General features: G+C 55.2%; 1 protein-coding gene across 2 annotated transcripts in view; it reads left to right on the forward strand.

Moving 5' to 3' along the window:
- NRXN2 (neurexin 2) overlaps window positions 1-23870 on the forward strand; it is a 98014-nt gene that overhangs the window by 25490 nt on the left and 48654 nt on the right. Inside the window, exons 6-10 of one of the 2 annotated variants that reach the window (XM_024749166.1) lie at window positions 6423-6446; window positions 13919-14080; window positions 14746-15184; window positions 18954-19340; window positions 19502-19705. In XM_024749166.1, the coding sequence (XP_024604934.1) occupies window positions 6423-6446; window positions 13919-14080; window positions 14746-15184; window positions 18954-19340; window positions 19502-19705 (1216 nt within the window). The remainder of the gene's footprint in view (window positions 1-6422; window positions 6447-13918; window positions 14081-14745; window positions 15185-18953; window positions 19341-19501; window positions 19706-23870) is intronic. The other variant, XM_024749165.1, reaches the window with a different exon arrangement.

Raw genomic sequence — 23870 nt, forward strand, 5'->3', positions numbered from 1 at the left:
CAGCACTCCTCCTCAGGGTGGTGCCCCCTTCATGTCGCATCATCCCCTGACCCTGCCAGAGGGCTGTCTTGTAGCAAACCTGAGTGTTTGCACTGTTTGTCATACTTTTAGGCTCCACCCACATTTACTGCAGGGGTGGGCGGAGTTGCCTTCTTGCTGATGTTCCCTCCCCAGGCCCAGTGCTGTCTGTCACCTGGTGCTGCCTTTGGCAACATGCTACAAGCCCAGAGTCCCTATCCACGTGTCCTTTGGCCAATATATTGTCCATCTATACTGGATACCAAGGGAAAAAAGAGATGGGCCCGGCCCTCCCAGCCCTTCGGCTCTTGAGGACACAGGATGAGTCTGTTAAAAGTGAACAGAACAAAGCCACACGAGGGCCAGCTGAGCGGCAGGAATCTTAAACGTTCTAGGAACTCGAGAGACCTAGAGAGAAGGGAGAGGTCTGTGACCAGGGAAGGCGGGAACGCCGTACGGAGGGGGTGAGGCCTGGCCTCAGCAGTACTGAGTGTGGACAGGGACCCATAGTAGCCTCTCCCCGGGGCTCACAGAGTCCTGGGTCTGAGCTGGTAACTGGTGACCACGTCCCCCTGGCCTGCTGTACCGGATGGGTCAGAGCAGAGTCAGGTCATGTTGACCTGAACATAAGCCTTCGGGGCCAAAGAGGGTGTCTGCTTTAAGATTTTGATTGAGAGGTCTCCTTAGAAAGGGTTTCTGGAGAGATTTATTTGACTCCAGTCCACATCCGTAAATATGAGCTGCAGCCCTTTTTTGGTCATTGTGACCATCAGGGGGATGGAATGGCAGCCCTAAGGCTGTGCTCTGGATTCATTGCCCTCGCTCGGGGCCTAGCCTGTGACCAAGTCCATCCTCACCAGGCCTTTTGAGTGCCTGTCTTTCAGGGCTTCTAATAATTTATTGGGTCCTGCTGTCCCTAGAGCAGTGGTTCTCAACCGAGGGCGGAGTGCCCCCCAGGAGACACTTGGCAATGTCTGGAAGCATTTTGGGTGTCACAGCTTGGGGAGGGTGCTACTAGAATGTAGTGGGTAGAGGCCAAGATGCTGCTAAACATCCCACAATGCACAGGGCAGCCCCACAGCAAAGAATTATCTGGCTCCAAATGTCAGTAGTGCGACGAAGGGGAGAAACCCTGTGCAGACACATTTATACAGGGGCCACGTGGTGTCCTGGGATTGGAAAGATCCTTTTATGATCTTGGGAGTGACATTGGGTTGGGAGTGGCCAGGAGCAAAGACAGGGGTGGGGGGCTGAGGTAAGAAATGACATCTGCTTCTGCCTTTAGGGTTGATGGCTGGGGTCTGAGGACACTGGGATCCGCATTGTTTTCCCCAAGTGATTAGAACAGCTGGGGAGACTGCCTCCTGGGGAGAGCCTGCCCCAGGGCAAGCACTGAGGGGTCTCCCTTCCTCTTGGTCCTGCAGCTTCGGGAGACTGGAGGGAGGCATTTCAACCCCTCCCCTGAACCAGATAGTGGTCCCCGGAATCATCTAGAGACTCCTAGAACATTGCAGTCAGGACCAGAGGACACCTGACTCAGACCACACCCCGCTCTCGCCCTCCTCTCCCTCTGAGCCCAGCCCTGAGGACCCTGTGCCTGGTGGTGTCTCTTGGGGGATCTTTGCAGGAATAATTCCCTCTGAGGATTCCCTGAGGCCTATTTTTAATCCTGGGCCCACCCTCCTCCCACACCCAGTATGCCTCCCCCCACCATCACTAGCCAGCATGAACTCTGGAAGACAACCTGGCTCCCAAAATATCACGTGGAGCTTCTACCTGCTCAGCTCCCATGAGGCCGTTCCTCAGTGGGGAGATTTTCGGGAGCCCCCCTGGGCCCCAAGGAGGGACATCCCCCAAGGATGGGGCCTGGCAGGCACTTGGGACTCCCTCCCCTTCCGGCCTGGGCTGCCCTGCCTCTCTGGCCTGTCACACGCCCCATCTTAGGGCCTAACTGTGGTGCTGTACACACCCTGTCTATACTGGCTTCCCGAGCTGCCCACCTCATTCCCACAGAGCTCCCGCCAACACCACCATTCACCCTCCTTTCTGCCGGGTGAAACCCTAGAGCTGGGGTTCGGGTCGGATAGACTGGGTTCAAATCCCAGCTCTGCCACTAGTTGGAGTGACTTGAGGCAAGTAATGTAACCTCTCTGTGCAAAGTGAGAGGGGCCTTTGAGGACTAACTGAGGTGGTGGCCTGTGCCTGGCACCGCGTGAGCAGCGGAGGGCTTGCTGTCGCCATTATTGTTAGTTGTGGGTTTTTTTTTTTCCAATCCTTCAGGCCCAGCTGAACCGCCACCTTTTTTGTAAGGCCTTCCTTGATCCTCTGGGTCCCCGGGCCAGTCTCCCTCTTTGCTGTGTTCTGGCCCTATCATCACACTCCGTCTGCATGGTCAATGATTTGTGTTCACCTCTTTTCTCTATTTCTACATGGTAAGCTCCTTGAGGGCTTAATACCAGCAACTACTGAGTGTTTTTATTTGTTTTTCTAGTGGTTTTGCTGGTTCCTTTGGGCTCTTTCTTGAAGCCAGTTGGTGAGGTTTTGGACATGAGGATCCAGTAGATCTATTTCATACGAGCCCAGAAATATCTCTTGTCCTCTGGGAAAAGCTCTACCTCACTTTACTCTCCCGCCCCCTCAGAGTCTCCTCAGGACCTGTCCCTTTCTTACAGCATTGTTGAGATTGCACCCTCACATCTCTCCTCCTCCGGAACCCCCAAGTTCAAGGGTCTCTTTTCTCTTTTGAATCTCACCTAACTTTTCTAACAATCCTGTGAAGTGGGAGATACTCCTGTTTCACCAGCGAGGTTGAAGAGCTGGCCCAAGGCTGTCCCGCAGGAAGTGGGAGGATGGGAGTCTGACTCCATTTTCCTGCCTCCCGGGAGGGCCTGGCTGTCGGCCTTGGTGCGCACTGCTAAGGTGCCTGTCGTTCGTCTTGTGGTACCGCCATTCTTGGGTGTTCCGAAATCTTGAAACATCTAAGTGTTCTGCTTGTCTTTTGGAAAAATGGGCCCCTCTTATCTCTGAATCCTCTTTTCTTTGTCCTGAGCGTCTCTTGCTCAAGCTCCACAGAGATTGCCTTCACTCAGACTGTTGTGATTTGTGCGTACAATCCCCTTCTTGGCTTTCTTGAAGGGCTGGAGCTATGCCGATAGATCAAGGTGAAGATGGGGTAGAGCTTTGTCAAAGGCCCTTGGCCATGGTAAGTTACACTTGCTACAATGACTGACTTCTTCATGCCCTCCTCCCTCATCATGCACTGTCATCCTTGTGCTCGTGGGCTCCAGGAGCCCTCTAGCTGTTTCTGTGGGTGGGGCAAAGCTTTCCTTGCTGATTTGTTAGTCTGAAGCCTCAAGCCCTCCCGATCCTGACATTTGGGAAGGCGTGGGCTGCTGCGTCACAGGTGCCAGGATGGGTTCCAGTGGAGGCTCCACTCTAGTATTTGGCCACAATTGCCCCCTCGGGCATGATCACCATGGACTGGGTTCTGGATCTGCAATACCTAGGTCTAGAGGGGCCCCGTCTCGCCCACCACAACCTCACTATTTATCAGAGGAAGCCCGGGTCTCCTGACACATCAGTGGAAGGCCCTCTCAATCTTGTTTCTTTCTTTCTTATTTTTTAATTTGGCTGTGCTGCACGGCTTGCGGGATCTTAGTTCCCTGACCAGGGATTGAACCCGCGCCTTTGGCAGTGAAAGCGTGGAGTCCTAACCACTGCACCACCAGGGAATTCCCTCAATCTTGTTTCTTTTTTTTTTTTTTTTTTACTTATTTATTATTTTTGGCTGTGTTGGGTCTTCGTTTCTGTGCAAGGGCTTTCTCTAGTTGCGGCGAGTGGGGGCCGCTCTTCATCGCGGTGCACGGGCCTCTCACTGTTGCAGCCTCTCTTGCTAAGGAGCACAGGCTCCAGACACTCAGGCTCAGTAGTTGTTGCTCACGGGTCTAGTTGCTCCGCGGCATGTGGGATCTTCCCAGACCAGGGCTCGAACCCGTGTCCCCTGCATTGGCAGGCAGATTCTCAACCACTGTGCCACCAGGGAAGCCCTCAATCTTGTTTCTTAATTTGCTCTTGTACTTGTTAAAAAATTGAAGTTGTCCATGAAAGTCGAAAACTCTTTTTTCCTTGTTTTAGTCTCCACAACCAGTTCTAATTAAAAAAGAGTAGTAGCTGGATTTTTACCTCGAATACCTTTTTTCCCCTATCTTGTTTGACTAGTGCAGTGATACCAGAGCACTTGTACCTTTTTTTGTGCCATGGGTTTAGCTGCCCTGAAGCTAATGGTTCCTTGTCCTGACTAGTTGGCCTCTTCATTTCCCAACGGTCCTACTGGCTGATAGGACCAATCCTTGTACCACGTGTTATCCCCTGTTCCAGCCTCTGCATCTGCAGTTAGACTCTTGTCTTCCTGCTATGTAAACTGTTTCTGCATCACTAATAGTTACTATTGGTTATTTAGCACTTCTTCTAGCTGCTTAATATTGAATTCTGTTATTTTTAATGATACAAGGCCCTTATTAATTGTCTTACTGAATTAGTCCTGTACCCACTGGTTATAATAACTCTCTAACTAATGGATCTGTCTCTAGAAGACCTCTCCTTCTCACAGTCACACTCCCGGGCGCACAGTTTAGTATTTGATGGACATGAAGCAGTAGTGTCCCAATATCTCTGATCCACTAAGTGAAGCTGCCTCAGCCCCTTTGCCATCTCCTCCTCAAAGGGTAATTTTGAAGGTGGTTCTTTGACCATGAGGAGAGGAAATGAACATTAAGCCACATGGGGGCAGGGCCTCTAGAGTCTGGGGTAGAAGAAGCTGGCTTATAGTTTACAGAGGAGTAAGGGATTTTAGAGGGAGGTGGGCCTCTCTGCTCCTTTTTATGGTGTGGTATGTGGGGGGGAGTGAATTTTTGCTGCTGGCTGTGGGGAGCGGAGGCACGGGGGTCTGTGGGTGTGTGTGGAAGGAGGCTGGGCTGCTGGGAAAGCCTGACCAATTCCAGGGACTTATAGGAGTGGTGGTGGTGAGGGGGTACTTCATTCTGGGAGGAACAGCTGCCCAGAGGAGCATAAGAGAATAGGCATGGGGTGATTGAAGAACTGGGGGAAATTTGGGGGTAATATGGGCTCTGAAAGGTCAGTTTAGGCAGGAAGGAGGAGTCAGTTCTCTGTGGGAGGGCGGAGGGGAGGGAGGAGGTTTTGGGATGATTAGCTCTGATGTGAGAGTGAGCTTTCTGCCAGCCCATGGAGGGCAAGTTTCCTTTTCCCTGTTCTGGTGGTGACTTACTCTTTCTTCCTTTCTCAAGGAACAGAAATGGGAAGAAAAATATCCCAACCCTCCCCCCACCCCCCTGCCAAAAACAGAGCTGCCCCTCCCTCCACCATGACTCCCTGGATCTATTTGCTATCCTCCATCCCCAGGAAAAGCAGACACCCATATCCCCTCCTATGCTCCCTGGGAACACCTTCTCCTTGCCTCCAAATGAAATTACCTCTCATTTGAGCCAGTCCTGGGATTCTCTGGGGGCCTTGGCCACTCTTCTCCCAGTCTGACAGCCAGCTGGCCCATCACCAGCCAGTTAACCCATTAACTCGACATGGTCACTGGTCAGCCAGTTGGCCAGTACCAACTTGCTCTTTAGCCAGTTCTCTGGAAAGCCATCTGGTTGACCAGTTAGCCAACAAACCCATCCGTCCATTCCCTGAGTCAATAGCCCATCCCTTTCTCACACCCTGTTCCCCTCCCTCCCTTCCCCTCAACTCCCTAACATTTCAGCCCATAGGACTTACTAATACTGCATAATTGGGTATGCTTCTTAACTGCCTGCCTTCCCTCTCTCACCTTCTGTTGGAAAACCCCGTTGCCAACTCTGTGTGTGTGACTAACACGCTTATAACCTGGGGGACCAAGGGATGGGCAGGGACAGGTGGGGCAAGGTATGCGTGAAAATCCGAACTAACCTTTCTGTCTCATCGCGGAATGTGGCCATCTTTAAGTCTTTGCTTTCCTGGTCCAGTTCTTTTGTTGTTTTCTTCTCTACTAACCAAGGTCTTTAACTGTTCCCCTTCTCTGCAGCCGGCTCTTCCCGGAGGGGATGATGGCGGGGAGAGGAATCCAGAGGAGGGTTGGGGGGGAGGGGATTGGGAGAAGGGATTTAATTTTTGTGTGTGTTTTATTTCTCCCTCCCATTATAATTTAATTTTCTTTAAACAAAATACTTCAGCTGAGCTTAAGGTGGGAGGGTCTGAACAACCAAACATATACGGATATATATTTTTCCTCCTTCCTTGAGTTTCACAGTTGGTCATTTTCTTTTTCTTTTCTTTTCGTTCTGTTCTTTTGTTGTTGTCTTTGTTGTTTTCTTTGACCCCCCACCCCACCCCCTTCCCCCATATCTCCGGTGAAGCACGCAGGCATTGGACACGCTATGGTAAACAAACTGCATTATCTGGTAGATATCACTCTAATTGTCTTACCGTTTGGTTTGCCGTGGGTTTTTTTAACTGTTGGATTCTGCCTCTTTCGTTTCCTTTCCCCGTTTGGTTTTGGTTGTTTTGCTCTTCCTATTGTTTTCTGCATCCTGGACAATCTTTAGATTTTGCTTCTCTCTTTTAGTTTTCTCTTTCCCTTTTCTTTCTTTCTAAAGCAAACGGAAATCGAGGAATTTGGTCTGTCCCTGCCCTAACCCCCCACTTCTGAATTCAGATTCCTGGCCAGAGAGACCTGGGGCAGTCCCCATGTTCATTGGCTCTGGTTAGACCAGCCCCGATGCCAGGCTGCTTATTTTATTGCTTTATTTTCCTTTTCTCCCCTGCCCTGCCCCTTGTTTCTTTTCTTTGATTTAGCTTCTTTCTTGATCTCCTGAAAATCCATGGAAAACACCATCCCATGACATGCTACGCTCTGCTGACTGTCAGTTCCCGGACAGGCCCCTTGAGTTGGGGGAGGGGGCTGGGGGTGAGGCCTCCAGTGGCAGCCAGCTCCACAGGCTGCAGCGAGGGAGGTGGCCTTGGGGGATGCAGAGCCATCTGGGGCCGGTCCAGAGCTCCTTCAAATCACCATTCATACCAGTTTAGGAGCTGCCCCATGCTGGCTGCCAGGGAAGAAGCAGCATCCCCTCCCTCACTTCTCAGTCTTGAGGGGTCCTGGTTCCGTCTCCCCCGACATCTTGCATGGCATGAATGGTCTTTTCCCCCCACCAGGGACAGTGTCCAGTTCCCCCACCACCCTGCTGCTCTGACTAACACTGTGTCTCACACTGTCTTCCTTCCTTCCCTTCCATCTCCTGTCCCCTGTCTGCCCCCTGCCTGTCCCGCATGGCCTCTGACCGGGGTTGGTTCCCTTCCCTGTTGAGGGGGTGAGAGGAGGAGGCTCAGCTGGGGTGAAGCCGGGGTACTTGTCGCCAAGCTCCTCTGTTTGGGTTGGGCTCAGTCCCGGTGAGTGTTGGTGTGGGTGTCTGTGTAGACACAGCTGGTGTGTGTTGGTGTGTGGGTGCGACTGTGTGTAAATGTTGGTGTGACATTTAGGGGGCGTTAGTGGGAGACTGTACTGTGTGTTTGTGATTCTCTGCTGGTGATTCTACAAGTGTAAACGCCGGTGTGAGCCGGGGGCTGCGTGAACCGTGTGCTTCTGAGCTGGTGAGGGCTCTTAGGGGGTGGGCTGTGGGGACAGGGAGGGCAGGAGCAGGGGAGGAGCTGAGGGCGGCCCTTTGCTCCTCGCCTCCCCTTGGAGCGTATGCCTGCAGGCCCTGCTGTGCACCATCCCCCGGGATTCCCTCCTGCCTGCCCGGTCCTGGCTCTGCGGCAGCAGGCAGTTAGTCATCGCCTATTAATAATGCAGAGTGACTGAGCACCAGGCTGGGGACCCTGCAGTTGGACGTGTCTGCTCCCACGGGGCCCACGCTGCTTGGGGCAGCTGCCTGGCCTTCCCAGCCTCCCAGGTCTGCGTAGCTGCCTGGCTGCAGAGGAGGGAAGCATGAGAGCCGAGGCTTCCTGTCTGAGTGGCTCCCCCACCTCCCCAGGAGGATGTGCCTCTGAGGCCACATCTGGCCTGTCCTGATACTCTTGCAGGTCTGTGTTTCCCTGCACCCACAGACCTGTGGTGGTCCCATCCTTTGCCCTGTCCTGAGCTAGTGCCCGTGGCCACGGCCAGCCTAGCCCTCCCCAGTCCAAGACTTCATTTGGCCACTCTGTCGTCCCAGTGTTTAGGTGGAGCCATGTGGTGGTCCCAGCACGGCTCCTCCACGGGCCTTGTTCTTCAGCTGCTGCTGCTAGGAGTTCACTGCTGCCCACACCTCAGGCCAGGCCACTGAGTACCTGTTAGGAGCTGGGCATTTAGAACTCTTTCTTTACAGAGCTTCACTAGACAGCTGAACTGTGACTTCAGGGACAGAAGGGAGGCAAGATAAAGCCAACCCCTGGGGATACCATCTGAGAATCAGGGCCCTAAACCTCCCCTTCCTTCTAGTCTCAGTTCAGTTAAAAACTGTGTGAACTGGGGCTAAAGCTGTTTCCTCAGCTACCAAACGAGCTGCTGATATACCTGCATTGCCTATGTCATGGGGTCAGTGTGAAGATCAAGAAGGGGAATGGAAGTGAAAGCGTCTGTACTCTGTAAAGGGAATTATAATTTTATTAAGCTTTATGAGATATTAACTGATTATCTCCGTGTTTCCAGGGCAGGGATGTTTTGTAAAGAAGCGATTCCCTTCTCATAGCAAACCCTGGAGAATACAGCATATCTGGCCCCATTGGAGATCCTATTACCGTCCTTTCTTGGGAATCAGTCCCAAAATAACTACATGAAACCCCAGAATGCCCCAGGAATCGGGCCTGGGAAGGATGGAATGACTTGGTTAAGTTGGTCAAGAAGCAAACAACCCTGTCTGGTTTCAGCCCTTGCCAGGAAAGTCCCTGTGAATTTCTAAGTCTCCAAAGTCCACGCTTTCTAGCGTGAGCATCACTGCTTGGCAACCGGAGCTGGTGCCCATGGGTGGCCTGAGTTGCCTCATAAACCCTCAGATACCTGTCCCAGGGATCAGCTCTTTCAGCCAAGAATGGAGTCAGACAACCGGGCACCCAAAGAGACAGGGTTCAACCTGCTCTGATTCCCGGGCATTCCTCAGCTGGACTCTGGTTGGTTTTGTATTTATTTTTACTAACTTCTTTATATGGACTCTTTTTGTTATTTGAGTATTCCTCCTTGGGGGAGAGGGTGGATCCGGATCAAAAAGGCCAACCAGTGGAGAAGTTTGGGTCAGGTGTGGTCAGGCTGAAAGAAGTGTTCTCTGCTCGTGACACTGGAGGCTTTGCTTCTTCTAAATAGCTCTCACCTTTTGAACATCATTTAAACTCGACGAATGCCTAGATTGCAGGCAGCAGGCAGAGATTATTCCCAGTTAACAGATGGGGAAACTGAGGCCCAAGAAGGCCTGGGGTCATATAGCAAGTAGTGGAAGAGTTCAGTGCTTTCGCTTTATTGATCTCATTTGATCCTCATAGTAAGCCTGGGAGAAGCAGGAGTAATGGAAGTTGTTAAACCCCTTTTACAGATGAGAGTCAGAGATGTAAAATGAGATTGTTCTGGAAGATGGTAAAGGCCACAGGAGAACTCAGGATTTGTGACCTGAAGTTTCTGTTCCCAAACTTTATTAAATCCAGTCATCAGGATTCACCGTGGGGCTATCACTGCTGGTTAGGTCATCTTCCTGGTGTGTCTTTCCAACCTGTTTCTCTCTGCAGCTTCTCCCCACCCCAAGCAGATGGCTAAACTCAAACATGTAACAGGGCTGCACACGCTCCCTCGGCTGTCCTCCGTCCTCATGCCCTCATGCCCTCATGCTCCCACGTCCACAGTCCTAAGGGCAGGCCAGGACCTTCTTCTTAAACTAGTTGTCCTTACCTGTCTTTGGCTCAGGAACCTCCTGAGAATTTGGTGACAGCAGTGGACTCTCACAGGAAAAAGAAGCCCATTGAAGCCGTTTGCATACAATGCCAAGGGGTGTCATGACTCCCCAAAGCCCATCTAGCCTACCTACAGGTTAAAAACAGTCTTATTCTCCCCCAAATAATCCCCCTCCCAGGAAGGTCAGCAACCGTGTGATGGTAGCAGGGAGCTGGGAAAGGCTCTGGATGATGTCAGAGGGGTATTTTCCTCTTCCATAGCCTTTCCTCCAGGGGTGCGGTGGGCATGGAATGCCCGAGTGGATTTGTGGCCAAGACCTGGTTTCACATCCTAGCAGCCTGCCTAAGGGAGAGAGGAGCAGAGCAGAGCAGAAGAGAGGTAGGGCCAGTAGGGAGGGTTAAGAGCCCACCCAGGTCATAGGCTGCCCCCTGCAGCCACCTCTAGCCACCCGCCCCGTGCCTGGGGAATGGCGGAGGTTGGGCGCTGGGCTCCTGAGTCTCCTGGCTCCTTCCCCTCATCCCTGGCTGGCCGTGGCTCTTCCAGGGTAGAGCTGTGGCTCATTCCTCTTGTCCTACTCAGCCCCACTCAGGGCCCAGCCTGTCTGTGTTGCGTGGATTGGTGTGGGTTGGGTGCAGGGTACCTGCCGTTTCTTGGGGTGCTAGCTGTGGTTCTGATGACAGAAAAGGATTCTGCTTGGAAATGAGCCTGTCAAGACTCCCTCCCACTGCCTTCAGTAAGACGTGATGTGTGAGCAGGCGTGTCTGGGGTCGGTGATCAGTGATCAGTGGTGAATGGGTGGTGGGAATGAGTGTCTGGGTCACCCTCTGGGGAGGAAGGTCTGAGTCTAATGTCCCATCCCTTTCTTTCTCAACCTGTACATGTCTCTGTTCTAGTGGTGGCTCCTCTCCCTTCCTCCGTTGAAAGGAAGCTTCTCCTTCCTGCACCCCTACAGCTCTTTCGCCTCCATCTCGGCTCTTCCCAATGCCCCCCGGTCCCGCATGCCTTCCCACCTGTGGCTGCCTTTCTCTCACCTGTCCTGCTGGGCCAGGCCCTCCACCCTGGCCCTCTAACCTGCACGCGTCCTAGCTGTGGTGGCTGTTCTGTGTCGCATGCCCTGCCTCTGCCCTCTTCCCCTGCTGGCCCCACCCCTTCCAGAAGCTGTGCGGGGGGATTGGGGGGCAGGGGCATCATGAACTCCTGGGGTGGAGGGGGACCGGGGGAATTATTCCCCTGTTTCCTGCTTTTACTAACGAACCTGCCATTTTTGTGTCTGGACTTTGATTTGTCTGAGGGAACAGTCGGGTTTTACTAATCTCAGTCATCTCCCTCCTTGCCTTCCCCAGAGACCTTCCTCCATTCCCCTGACCCTTGGCTTCCTTTCTACCCAGTGCCCGTCTCCCCCTTTCTCTCTCTTCTTCCTCCACCCCCAGGCTGACCACCCCCCCCTTCCTCTGTGCACCCTGTGTTACCCTGCCTCCTGCTACCCTCTCCCCACCCGCTGGGCCGGGGTGGCTCTAAAATAGGGACAGATACAAAAGGGATTAAGTCAGCCCTTTCCCAATAGGGGGCACCGCGTGGTGGTGATTTGCGTAAAGCCATGGCGGGCAAGGTCAGATCTGTGCCCAGTCTGGAGGGGAGTTGAGTCAGGTCCTTCTAACTCTGAGGGCGAAGGCAGGTGAGCTGGCCGAATGGACTGGCGGAAGAGGGCCCATAGGGTGAGGAAGATGCCAGTAGCTGGTGCCCTGGCCTCTGGGGCTGGGGAGGGGAGACACCTGAGCGGCTCAGGCTGCTGGTAGGCCGACGTATATATAGAGCGAGGAAGAGCCTCTTCTGGGGGAGCTTTGGGGCTGGGAGGGTCCTCCTCATGCACAGGAGCAGGGTCATCCCATCAGATCAGTCTTGGAGGACTGAGATTCTGTCCACCAAAGGCCCCGAGGCGCTGGGTTCATAGATGGGACACAGGCAAGTGAGAGCCAAGTGTGGCCCTGGGTCACAAGGTGACTTGGCATTCATTTTAATGATGGAGACGTGTCCCCTGGACTGTGCTGGGATTAGTAGGATTACAGGGACACATCAGGCCAGGGGCCCGGCCTTCAGGAGCTGACTCTCTAGCTGGGGTGACCAGACACAGGCTCAGGAACTAATAGTGGCCCAATTCCTGGTCCCTCAGTGCAGCCCCGGGAGTGGAGATGGAGGGCAGGATGGAGGCCCCTTCCCCCTGCCTCTCTGTCTTACCCCCATCTCTGTGTCCCAGCCCCCTTCTGCCCTTTCTCCAGCCCCCTTCTGCCTGTTCTAATCTTGTCTGCATGTTTCTGTGACTAATACTTTGACCCTTCCCTTTTCCACCCAGATCTCCACTTCCTAGCCTCGGGTGGGGTGGAGGGAAGAAGAAATAAACAATAATGACCAACCCTCCCCTCAAAACAAGACTCAAAAGCTTCAAAGTGCCCGCTTCCACAAAGACACCCCCTTACCTCTGTCCTTGAACCTAGTCCCCCCAGCACAAGATTTGATGGCTCCCAGGAGGGGGCCCCTTCGGCCCCTCCCCTCTCACTGTGAGGCTCCAGCCCAGCACGAGGGGGACTCGAGGGGCCTGTGAGGGACGTTCCCCTTGGCCCCGTTCTGCCCATGTCCCTTAGGTGTTCCTAACACCCACTCTGCGGCCCTGCAACAGTGGAACCCTGGCGACCAGTCACTGGAAGATGGCTGGTGGCATGTGGGTATGGACTGATGTGGGGAGGACAGCACGGGCTGTGATTAGAAGGCCCCAGTCTCCAGACTTCGCCCAAAAAGGGGGTGCTGAGGCATGTTTGGAGTGTGGGATTGGGGTGAGCTGTGGCCTGCAGAAGCACAGGGTCGGGTTCACCGCGAGTCAGCTTTCCGATCAGCCCTGCAGGAGCCTGACCGTCCTAATCCACAGTCTTCAGAGAGTGGGGGCTTATGGTCCCCTGGCCTTGGCTCTTCCCCACAACCTGGCTGGGTGTGGGATGCTCCTACGGCTGGACTTTTCAGGGGTCAGGTGGACATTTGTCTGGGGAGCAGGGAATCAGGAGTTCCCTGTATTGTCACTGCCCCCCAAGGTCACTTCAGCCTTCTCCAGGCCACTACTGAGCCCCTTTCACCTCCTCAGAGCACCAGGTATGCCCCCATCCCTACCCATCTTGCTTTCTTACCTGACTTCTCAGCCCAGAGTCAAGGTAACATGAGGTTAGCCTGTCCCCCTCTGTTCCTTACTCTGGCCCCGATGATGGTGGTGGTGAATGAATCAGACAGACTGATGAATAGGCCAACGGCTGCCCTCTCCTTGGGGGACAAGGGAGTGACTTGGAGAGTAAAGAGACAGACTCAGCAAGGGGGCTAGGACCAGTTAGGGGGGTGCTGGTGGGAATCAGCCCTGAAGGGTGCTATGTGTCCCCCAGGAAGTTCCAAGTCTCCCCAGGAATATCTGGGTTCCTGTTCCTCATGCCCTTGCTGTTGTCCACCTCCCTCCTGGCTAAGATTGAAAGGACTCCTCCACGCCCTGCAGGGAGAGCTGCAGGGGAGTCCAAGCCACCAGCACCCCAGGAGAGTGGGTTTTCTCTGCCTTGTTTATGAAAGATGCTCTGAAATCACATGGGGGTCCAGAGACCCCTTCAAGAGGAGAGAATCGAGGGCGCCATTTGCATCCTGCCCTGCTGGGGCCCTTCCTGAAGCTCCCACTCCCGTCCGGAGCCACTTCTTGGTGCTGTTCACAGTGAGCACTTCGAGTGCCCTTCAGGCCTCTGCCTGCCGAGCTGGGCCTTAGCCCACCCTGAAACCATCAAATCTTGTGCTGCCTCCTTCCCCCACTTCCCCCCCACACCCCCACTGTTCCTCCTCCGAGACAAGCAGACATAAAAATGGGGGGGTCCCCCTCCCCTGCTGCCCCCCGGCCCCTCCCTTGCCCAGCCCGAGGCTCTTCCCAGGGAGTTGATGCCGGTTGTCTCCTTGTCTCTCCCCCTCCCTCCCTGGGCTGGGTAGGTGACCATCTCGGTGGACGGGATCCTGACCACCACAGGCTACACGCAGGAGGATTACACCATGCTGGGCTCTGACGACTTCTTCTACATTGGGGGCAGCCCCAACACGGCGGACCTGCCGGGCTCGCCCGTCAGCAACAACTTCATGGGCTGCCTCAAGGATGTGAGTAGGGCCAGGAGGGGGCCAGGGGCAGCCCGGGAACCCTGTCTGCAGTGCGATTCGGTCTGACCGGCCAGCTGCCTGGGGCCTCTGTTCCTTCTGGTCAGTGGTGGGAGATCTCTCATCAAAACCTAAGGCCCATTGACTCCAGCTTCTCTCTTGCCTCCTTGAGCCCCAAAGGCCCCCGTCCTCTCGGAGGCAGCTGTGTACAGAGGCAAGAGTGGTGGACGTGAACACTAAAGACCTGTGTTTAAGGTCCACTCACTAGCTCCATGACCTTGGCCAGGTCCCTTGACCTGTCTGACTCTTAGTTTCCTCGTCTGTAAAACGAGTGGTCAGTACCTAACTTCTCAAGGCGGCTGTGAGGAGCAGATGAGAGCGTAAATGTCAACCAAACGTCAGTGGCAATTGTCCTGTGGTTATTACGAACTGCAATTCAGCAGCCCCGAGGGCCGCCGTGCTTGTGCTGGGCAGGGAGACAGGACAGAGAAATAAGTGGGGCAAGGGAGGTGCTGTTCACAGCCTCTGCTCGTGCAGTTCTAGAACAACGGTCTGGGGTGTGGAGTGGGGCCCCGGGGCTGGGTGGCAGGGGCCCATGCCGCCGGGCAGGAGTGGCCAGGCCCTAAACTGCTTCCTCTTCTTCATCCCACCCCCACCCCTCCCTGCAGGTGGTGTATAAGAATAATGACTTCAAGCTGGAGCTGTCCCGCCTGGCAAAGGAAGGAGACCCCAAGATGAAGCTTCAGGGGGACCTGTCTTTCCACTGTGAGGATGTGGCTGCCCTGGACCCTGTGACCTTCGAGAGCCCTGAGGCCTTTGTGGCGCTGCCCCGCTGGAGCGCCAAGCGCACCGGCTCGATCTCGCTAGACTTCCGCACCACTGAGCCCAACGGGCTGTTGCTCTTCAGCCAGGGCCGGCGGGCCGGGGCTGGGGCCGGCAGCCACGGGGCTGCCCCGCGGGCTGACTACGTTGCCATGGAGCTGTTGGACGGCTACCTCTACCTTCTGCTGGACATGGGGTCTGGGGGCATCAAGCTGCGGGCGTCCAGCCGCAAGGTCAATGACGGCGAGTGGTGCCATGTGGACTTCCAGAGGGACGGGCGCAAAGGTCAGAGGCCTCTGGACCTTCCCCTTTCCCCTGACCGCCCCTCTCCACCCACCCTGACGGTCTCTTTGGCTGTTCTCCTCCCGCCCTCCCCTGGCCCTCCCAGCCCCTCTGTTGTCCCTGTTGCGTGGTGCCTTGGTGGAAAGAATGGAGTCAGTCGGACCCGGGCACACACCTCATGCTCCCACTTCCTGCGTGTGTGACTCTAGGCCGTCCCTCAAGCCCCTGCAGCCTCGGTTTCCTTCTTTATAAAAGGATCATTAAACTGGGGTGCTCAGGAGGGAAAATCAAGAGAACACCTGTATAAGCGTTAGTGCAGTGCGTAACACAGTGGTTATCCCGTTCTCTCTCTCTGTCTTTTTAAAACATTTATTTATTTTTGGCCGCGTCGGGTCTTATTTGCTGTGTGCATGCTTCTCTCTTGTTGTGGCGTGTGGGCTCCAAGGTGCATGGGCTCTGTAGTTGTGGTGCACGGGCTTAGTTGCCCTGTGGCGTGTGGGATCTTAGTTCTCTGAGCGGGGATCAAACTCGCGTCCCCTGCACTGGAAGGCAGATTCTTAACCACTGGACCACCAGGAAGTCCCTATATTGTTCTCTTAAAAAAACTTCCCAACCTTGCCTCCCTTCTATCTAGATTCATTCAAACTTATTTATTAACTCACTTGAATATTTAGCAAGCACCTACTGTGCGCCAGGCGCTGTCCAGAGTGCTGGGATGGGGCAGTGGTGAGCTGGAGTCTCGGCTGTCCCGGAGCTCATGTTCCAGTGGGGAGACACAGACAGTAAACGCCACGCTCCGCGTGGTGAGGTTCTTGCACGGTAAAGCAGCGAGGCGGAGGGCACTGGGGCCGGGCAGGTGCTGCTCTTGAATCGTCTGCTGCTTCTTGCCACCCCTCCTCCACTCTTCTTTTTCAGTCTTCCTTTCCCATCCTCTTCCTGTTTTCTGCCTATTTCTCTTTACTCTTCTCCATCTTGCTGGACATAAGAGAAAGAATTGATATAAATGAGAACTGACACATTATCCAATTTAAGCTCTTATCAACGTCAGCTAAATTTTCATGCTCCCCCAGCTGTCGCTGCACGGGGCTTCATGTCTGGGTGGAGTGAGCGTCCCCGCACACACAGGGAGGAAGGGGCTGCCATGGCTCCCGGAGATGTTGGCCTCTCGTGGGCTTGCTTGTTTCTTCCTCTCCTTTCCTCAGGGAAATGAGGCTTCCCCAGGCTTTGTGGTAAATGGCTTCGTCCCCTTGTTTTGTGTCATGATGGTACCAGGGAGTCTTCACAGAGCACTTGTTGCCTCCCAGGGTTTCCACACAGGGGATCTGTAACTCTCTAGGTTGGAAATCTGCTCAGGCCTTGCATAGAACCCCAGGGCCTTCCGCTCTTCTCTGTCTTCAGGAAGTGGTCTCCTTAGCCTCGCTCGATCTCCAGAGCCCACACACCAGCCCTGGCTAGTCCTTGGGTCACTTTGACCAGTTTTTTTTTTTTTTTTTTTTTTTTTTTACACGGGCCTCTCACTGCTGTGGCCTCTCCCGTTGCGGAGCACAGGCTCCAGACGCACAGGATGGGTCTCCTTGCCCATTTTTTTTTTTTTTTTTTTTTTGTAGTACACGGGCCTATCACTGCTGTGGCCTCTCCCATTGCGGAGTGCAGGCTCCGGACGCGCAGGCTCAGTGGCCGTGGCTCACGGGCCCAGCCGCTCTGCGGCATGTGGGATCCTCCCGGACCGGGGCACGAACCCACGTCCCCTGCGTCGGCAGGCGGACTCTCAACCACTGTGCCGCCAGGGAAGCCCCGACCATTTCTGATGGCCCACATTTGTTCGTGTACACCAGCACAGACTTGGGACAGTCACTCCAACAAAGCTCTCTTTGACCTTCCCCATGTTTCTAAATTTTATTGTGGTAATTTATACATAACATAAAATTTACCATTTTAATCATGTTTAAGTGCACAGTTCAGTGGCATTAAGGGCATTCACACTGTTGTGTAACTATCCCCACCCTCCATCTCCAGAATGTTTTCATCTTCCCAAACTGAAATTCTGTCCGCATAAATACTAACTCCCCGTCCCCCAGCCCCTGTTTACCACCATCCCACTTTCTGTCTATGAATTGCCTACTCTAGGGACCTCCTATACGTGGAATCACACAATATTTGTCCTTTTGTGTGTGGCTTATGTCACTTAGCATAACGTCCCCAGGGTTCATCCACGTTGTAGCATGTGATGGCATTTCCTTCCTGTTTCACAGCTGAATAACGTTCCATTGTACGAATAGACCACCTTTTGTTTATCTACCCATCTGTCGTGGGACACTTGATTTGTTCCCTTTCCATGTTTTAGAGTGACCTTGAAAGAAGACCTATATTCACTTTAATTTCCTTTTGCTGACTCTCCATTATACACCCTTTCCCCACCATAGCCTTCCACCCCCTTCCTTCTTTCATATTCTGTTCGTCTGTGGAGAGTCCAGTTGGGTGGTGTCCGTGTCCAGGAGGCCCCACGGGGGGTGGGTGGAAGCACCTGGGGAACCTGCTACAAATAGAAGTGTGGGTGATTGGGGGCCACGTTTGGGGGGCCGGGAGGAGCAGTGGGGATCGGACACCTTGTCGGGGAGGACAAGCCAGGGACCATGGTGTTAAAATGGGGCCCAGGGGAAGGGCCTCTCTGGTGCAGGGAAGGGTTTGCACAGAGGAGCACATGCTCCAGATGTGGAGCCAAGTGTGCAGAGGAGGCCCTGGTCCTGCTCCTGCCGCTCCACGCTTGGTGCCCATGCTGTCTCTTACCACTCCCCACCCCCGATCTCTGCCCGATCAGGCCTAGCGTGGATCAAACCATCCTTACCTCTCTTTATTAGCCCCTCTGAGATAGGCAGACTTTTTATTTTTATCTTTTAAAGAATTCTTCCAAACTTGAGAAAGGAGAGCGGAAGGAGAATGTATGGAATAAAAATTACGAACGGAATAAAGCTTCTAATGTATAGGTTTGGGTTTCTTGAGATCTCAGGAAAGGCTTTGAAGCTCGCACCTGATCCCAAATCTTTTTTCTAAGATAACCAGCCTCTCCATCCAAAGAACTCTTACAACGCAGAAGCTCCATGCTTGGTTTCCCTTTCCTGGCTGCTGTCCTGTCTCACAGGCTCCAGGAGCCGATCAGCCTATCTCTCCAGGTCGGGGGGTGGGAGATGCAGGTTCTGGGGTCCTGCCACGTGGGTGGTACTTTGGCTCTGGTCCTTACTCGCTGCGGCACTTTGGGCAGCTTCCCCAGTCTCTCTAAGCCTCATCTGCCATTTCAAAGTGGGATCGTAAAGGACCAATTTCATAGGGTTACCGTGAGACTTAAGAGATATGATATACATGATGGGCTAAGTGCCTGGAAATATAGTCATTAAAGCTCAATAAATGTTAGTGGGGGAAGCCCTTTGGATTCAAGCCTTTCAGCTTCCTTGGGGGTCTCTGCCTCTGACTCCTGGTCTAAGGGGCTGGCTGGGGGAAGGACATGTGAAGGATCCAGCCCTTTGGGGGCGTGTCCACCTCCTGTACATCCTCTGCGGACTTGCTCTGGTGGGAAGGAGGAGTCCGGACAGAGGCCCACTGCACACTGCAGCTGGGCTGGGGCTGGTTCACACTGGTTCCTGAACTTGGCACCTTTGTCAAGCAGTGTCTGCAGCCCAGGGCTGCCTGAGGTGTGAGGGCAGGACATCCTTTTCTGGCCTGTGGGGTCTCTCAGTCCTGCCCTCCCCACTGAAGCCCACTCTTACTCCATCTGCAGGCTCCATCTCGGTGAACAGCCGCAGCACGCCATTCTTGGCCACCGGCGAGAGCGAGATTCTGGACCTGGAGAGCGAGCTGTACCTGGGCGGCCTACCTGAAGGCGGGCGGGTGGACCTGCCCCTGCCCCCAGAGGTGTGGACGGCGGCGCTCCGGGCTGGCTACGTGGGTTGCGTGCGGGACCTCTTCATAGACGGGCGTAGCCGAGACCTCCGGGGCCTGGCTGAGGCGCAGGCGGCTGTGGGCGTCGCCCCCTTCTGCTCCCGGGAGACGCTGAAGCAGTGTAACTCCGCTCCCTGCCGCAATGGCGGCATCTGTCGAGAGGGCTGGAACCGCTTCGTCTGTGACTGCGTCGGGACCGGCTTTCTGGGGCGGGTCTGTGAGAGAGGTGAGGCTGGCCGTCATCCCGGTGCCCCCTGCCCATCCCTGTGCCCCTCGTAGACCAGCCCTGGGCCTGCCATCCCTGCACTGATTCTCTGGGTCTTCTCTCTCCCTCCACTGACCTCTGCCTGTCCCCCCCGCTTCTCCCTCCCCCCACTCCTGGGGCAGAGGCCACGGTCCTGAGCTACGATGGCTCCATGTACATGAAGATCGTGCTGCCCAGCGCCGTGCACACGGAGGCGGAGGACGTGTCTCTGCGCTTCATGTCTCAGCGGGCCTATGGGCTCATGATGGCCACCACCTCCAGGGAGTCAGCTGACACCCTGCGCCTGGAGCTGGACGGGGGCCAGATGAAGCTCACCGTCAACCTCGGTAACCGCCCTGCCCGCGCCCCTGGCCCCTTCCCCGACCCTGCCTCTCACCCACACCCCCTCTGTCTGGAGAAGTTGGTGGTGGTGCCAGTGAGAGATTGGTGGTGGGGAGGCGCCAGCCCTGGTCAGAGCCCCTGAGAACTTCGTCCCAGAGAGGAGGCACAGTGTAGGGCGATGCCTCGCGCTCGGCGGCACTGTGGGGAGGGGGACCCCGAATGTGTCTGGGGTGTGACAGCCACCCTCCCGGGGAGCTCCTGGGTCTCGGAGGCATCTGTTCCGCACGTGCACATGTAAGGACGTAGCTCATTCCTGGTTGTCAGCTCATCCACTTGCTCATACGTTGGTTCATTCCTTCGTGAAGCATCGCAGACACCGACTGGTGCTCAGCCCAAGCTCAGTGCAGTGGCAGATCGGGAGACAGGAGGACCCAGCCCTCACACAGCCGCCCTCGTCTGCTCTGCGTTTAGAGAGCCGTGTGTGTGTGTGTGTGTGTGTGTGTGTGTGTGTGTGTGAGATGCACGAGGGGACATGTCATCTTCCCCTTGTCTGCTTTCACATGTGAGTTCCCATAGCTGCCCGTTTTATAGATTGTGAAATCCATCTACTGACCTGTCCAGCATCACAAAGCTATAGTGATGGTCAGGGAAGACCCCGGACTCAAACGCAGGCCATTTGCCCCGAGGTTTGGTGCTTTCCTCATTGCCTCTAACAGAGCTGGGGGTTGGAGGGGCATCAGGGGCCCTTGCCACCTGAAGGCTCGATGCCTCTGCCCCTGCCCTGTGCCTCCTGCCCCGGGCACAGCTCCACTTCACCTGGCAGTCCCCGGGGCATCCATGTGGCGGGACCGTGAGACCTGTTGGACTCTCCGTGGGCTTCAGCTCTTGTGGGCAGGGTCAGAAGGAAAACAGCAGGGCTACTCATTCATCTGACATTTATGGGACACCTTCTTAGTGCCAGTGTGTTCTGAACCTGGGGCTACAGTAGTGACTAAGGTGAGGTCCCACCATCATGGAGCTTTCAGTCAGGGGAACCCTGGAAGCTAGAGGGCCTAAGCTGCCCAGGCTGGGGTCACATCTGTCCCTTTCAGGCTAGCCTTTGAGCCTATAGAAGTGTAGCACCCAAGGGCCTGTCATGTGGGAAGTTCAGGCCCCTGGGGTTGCTTCTTGTATCCTGGGCCTGGAGGAGAACTTGGGCTCTTCTGAGCAGGTTAGAATGCTCAACTGGAGAGAACACGGAGCTTTGAGCTTTAAATATTTATCTGGAGTCTATCTTAACATTGGTCTCCAGGGCATTTGGGGGACAGACTGTGGCCTTTTGGGGACCCATTACCTTGCTAATAAATTTATAGTGTGTCCTTTCCCCTTTTGGCCACCTGGCCTTTGTACTCCTAGGACAAAGATTTGCTGAGTGAGGCGGGGGCTGGAGGTGGGGAGGTGTGCAGGCGGCCAGGGCCCCGGAGGTGGGGGACTTTAGGGTTCCCTGAAGCTCAGCTTCTGACCGCAATCACAGCCTACAGAGTGGGTGGGGGGTGGGTGGCAGTGGGAAGCGGGATGGGAGACACCCTTTGGCCAGCGCTCCACGGGTCTGTACAACGGCCCCTGGCACCCCTGAAATGGTCACAGGAGGAAGGCGCCAGCCCAGGACCCCGTGCGTGGCCCTGCGGTTCTCAGACTGCCCAGGTGAGGTACCCCTTCACCCTGGCACGTGTTCTCAGTGTGGTAAGCGCGTGGCTCTGTACTTGGTGGGAACACTGCAAGGGGATCTGGGGCCTTCTATTTGCAGGGAGAGCAGATGCTTCTTCCTCATTTGGACTGTCTTAGTTTCCCTGTGAAGAAGCGTGGGTTCCTTCAGGTTCGACAGGAGGCAGCAGCCTTGGCCAGGACAGTGCCCTCTGGGGGGCCCTCGGGACCTTTCACCCTCAGGATCTACCCTCTTCTTCCCATGGATATGCTTCTCTATCTGTGTCACATAAGTATTTAGAAGTTAAGGAACAAGGTGGCCAGCAGGACAGTCCTCCCACATCTCTCGCTGCCTGCTGTGCCCGCCTCCATCCACAGAAATGCCATTTCTAACGGCTCATGACAAGCCGTGACCAAATGCTTGTTGCAGACACATCTGTCCACAGACACCAAGTGATGTGTGTACAGGGAGGCGTGTGACCTCTGTGTGAACCACACAAGCACACAGGTGGTCCACACCCAGCCACCAGCCTCAGGCTATGATGGGAAGAGCACTGGGCCTGGGGCCAGAAGATCTGGGTTCTAGCCCTGATCTCCTAGACTGCTGGGTAAGTCATTTCCCCTCTCTGAGCCTCTGTTTTTGTCTGTAAAGTGGGGATACGGATCCTCACGCTGCCTCTTTTCTGTGGTGGTTTTGAGGCTTAAATGGAATAGTGGGAGTGAAGACGTTATATAGATGCAAGCCACGCACATAAAGACAGACCCAGCCGACTGGAAGGGAAATCGTACTGGGACAGGGACCTAAGCTTAGAGCCAGGCCTGGGACTTGCTTCCACATCGCATGACCCAAGCTGGCCCCACCTCAGGAGCCCCATTCTGATCCCCATCCTTGCTACCCAGGGCCTGCTCCACCGAGGCCCCGGTCCTGGTCCGGACTTGCTGCTGGAGGAGAGGAGCCTGGCGGGCTTTGTCTTTGGCCTCGTGGTCCCATCCTGTAGTGAGGGAAGCCAGGCTCCCAAAGGCAGCTGTGCAGCATGTCAGGGGCTCACTGGAATGACGCAGACTTGGTCCTGAAGAGAGCGGAGCTGCCCCTGGCCATGTGGCAGGAGGAGGCGCTCAGTGCCAACCTCAGGCGCCTGGGTGTTTGCTGGGCTGGAGAGGGCCGAGAAGGCCTAAGGCTGCTGCCTCCATCCAGGCAGAGGTGCCAGAGAAGCCGGTTGTGCCTCCTGCCCCGGCCCCAGCCTCCACCACGTACACCAACGCTGAGCCAGTTCCCGGAGCTCTGCTGTCTACGGGCCCTGAGCAGGGTGGTTGGTCTCTGTCCTTAGAGGACCGTAGAGTCCCTGGATTCTTCACCCTGTTCCAGTGTGACCTGGGTTCCTGGGTTCCTTCTACCTTGGGCGTGGCCTTTGGGGCCAGTGCCCAGCCTGGCCTGTCCCTCATCACCCCCCTGGAGTTGCCTTTCTCTAGGTGTGCCCGTTGGCAATCCCAGTTCCTAGTGAGGATGACATGAACGGCTCATTGTAACTGAAGAATCTCCAAGCCGGAGGGGCCCTCAGAAGGCACCTCCTTCAGCCCGCCCCCGTGGGTGCATCCTCTGTGCCTTCCCCCACCAATGGGAGGCTCTCCACCTCTGTTCAGATGCCTTCCGTGTCAGGAGCATCCCATCTCTGAGATGACCACCTCAGTGATTCTAATCTCTGGGTTGTTCTTCCCTGGTGGAAGCTTCCCTTTCTGAAATTCCTACTTGTGGACCTAGTTCTGCCCTCTTGAGCTGTACAGAGCAAGCCTGACTCTCATTTGTGTTGTAAGCCAGGCTAAATGCACATTACATTCCAAAGCCCTTTAATCTCTGGGACCATGAGACGGTGCCTTGTTCCCATGGGGGGCTGTTCAGTAGGTCTTGAGCGCCTTCTGAGGCTGGGCTGCTGGGGAGATGGCTGTGAACGAGGGCTGCGCCGGAGTGCATGCTGCCACTCTGTGGTGTCACCTCCAAGACTCCAGCCAGCGGGCTCCGGAGGCTCCTTGCATTGGAGCCTTCGTTCTCTCTCCCCCACCTCCAGTCCTTGGGACCTGGGTGGGGGGCAGGTGGGCTGCAGAAAGAGAAGCCTGGCTTCTTTTCCTGAGCTCCTTTCCATGCAGATGACTTTTTCCCACCAGTCTTATCACACATTCATACCGTCACCCTGGTCTCCATGTCCTGCCAGGACCTTGGTGGGTCTCTGCAGACCAATCGCTTCTGTCCATTTGCCGAACGTGAGGCGTAGGTTTCTAGCCAACAGATTAGCAGTTACAGCTCCCTGAGCTGCACTCTGGTTGGGTGTGGGCACCAGAGGGCAGTTTCTCCCACTTACTCACAGTTCCCGGCTTTCCCCTGGGATGGTGCTGCCTGCTTCCTGGGGGCCCATCTTCAAGGGGAGTTTGCTCCCCTTAAGCCCCCCTGGAGTAGTGGCTCCTGCGGGTGGGGGCAGGGCAAGGGGGGGGGCC

The sequence above is a fragment of the Neophocaena asiaeorientalis genome, unplaced genomic scaffold (assembly GCF_003031525.2).
Source record: "Neophocaena asiaeorientalis asiaeorientalis breed wild unplaced genomic scaffold, Neophocaena_asiaeorientalis_V1.1 scaffold43, whole genome shotgun sequence".
NCBI lineage: Eukaryota > Metazoa > Chordata > Mammalia > Artiodactyla > Phocoenidae > Neophocaena > Neophocaena asiaeorientalis.